Raw genomic sequence first — 1,217 nt, forward strand, 5'->3', positions numbered from 1 at the left:
AGACAGAAAATGTAAAATTGTTTAACAATGACAGGATGTCACAGAGTTCTTAAATCTGGCTTGAGCTGAGATGTGCGAAATGGGGGAGTCTCTGTTCACTGTAGGGAGAGTGAGAAATCCAGAGGGACACAGTGGTCACTGTAGGAGCAGTGAGAAACCCAGAGGGACACAGTGGTCACTGTAGGGACAGTGAGAAACCCAGAGGGACACAGTGGTCGCTGTAGGGACAGTGTGAAACCCAGAGGGACACTGTGGTCACTGTAGGGACAGTGAGAAACCCAGAGGGACACAGTGGTCACTGTAGGAAGAGTGTGAAACTCAGAGGGACACAGTGGTCACTGTAGGGACAGTGAGAAACCCAGAGGGACACTGTGGTCACTGTAGGGACAGTGAGAAACCCAGAGGGACACAGTGGTCACTGTAAGAACAGTGAGAAACCCAGAGGGACACAGTGGTCACTGTAGGGACAGTGAGAAACCCTCCAGTTCACACACCCTCCAGGACATCTCCGTCACTTCACACACCCTCCAGGACATCTCCGTCACTTCACACACCCTCCAGGACATCTCCGTCACTTCACACACCCTCCAGGACATCTCCGTCACTTCACACACCCTCCAGGACATCTCCGTCACTTCACACACCCTCCAGGACATCTCCGTCACTTCACACACCCTCCAGGACATCTCCGTCACTTCACACACCCTCCAGGACATCTCCGTCACTTCACACACCCTCCAGGACATCTCCGTCACTTCACACACCCTCCAGGACATCTCCGTCACTTCACACACCCTCCAGGACATCTCCGTCACTTCACACACCCTCCAGGACATCTCCGTCACTTCACACACCCTCCAGGACATCTCCGTCACTTCACACACCCTCCAGGACATCTCCGTCACTTCACACACCCTCCAGGACATCTCCGTCACTTCACACACCCTCCAGGACATCTCCGTCACTTCACACACCCTCCAGGACATCTCCTCCACTTCACACATCCTCCAGGACATCTCCGTCACTTCACACACCCTCCAGGACATCTCCTCCACTTCACACACCTCTGCCCTTGAACCCCACTGTCCCAACGCAACAAGGACAGAACCCCTCCGGTCCTCTCCTCCACTCTACCAACCTCCGTTTACAGTGCATCATCGTCCACTGCTTCTGCCACCTACAAACAGACCCATCACTAGGGATATATTTCCCTCCCC

The 1,217-nt window shown here is 54.1% G+C and overlaps 1 protein-coding gene across 1 annotated transcript; it reads right to left on the reverse strand.

Annotated features, from left to right (window-relative positions):
- Positions 1–494: 494 nt before the first annotated feature.
- LOC122546820 (putative uncharacterized protein FLJ45035) lies at positions 495–1,016 on the reverse strand (the record flags this gene model as incomplete). The annotated part of the gene is made up of 1 exon (XM_043685444.1): positions 495–1,016. A coding segment is annotated over exon 1 (522 nt), but the record flags the coding sequence as incomplete, so codon positions are not given.
- Positions 1,017–1,217: the final 201 nt, after the last annotated feature.

This window comes from Chiloscyllium plagiosum, unplaced genomic scaffold, assembly GCF_004010195.1.
Source record: "Chiloscyllium plagiosum isolate BGI_BamShark_2017 unplaced genomic scaffold, ASM401019v2 scaf_10969, whole genome shotgun sequence".
NCBI lineage: Eukaryota > Metazoa > Chordata > Chondrichthyes > Orectolobiformes > Hemiscylliidae > Chiloscyllium > Chiloscyllium plagiosum.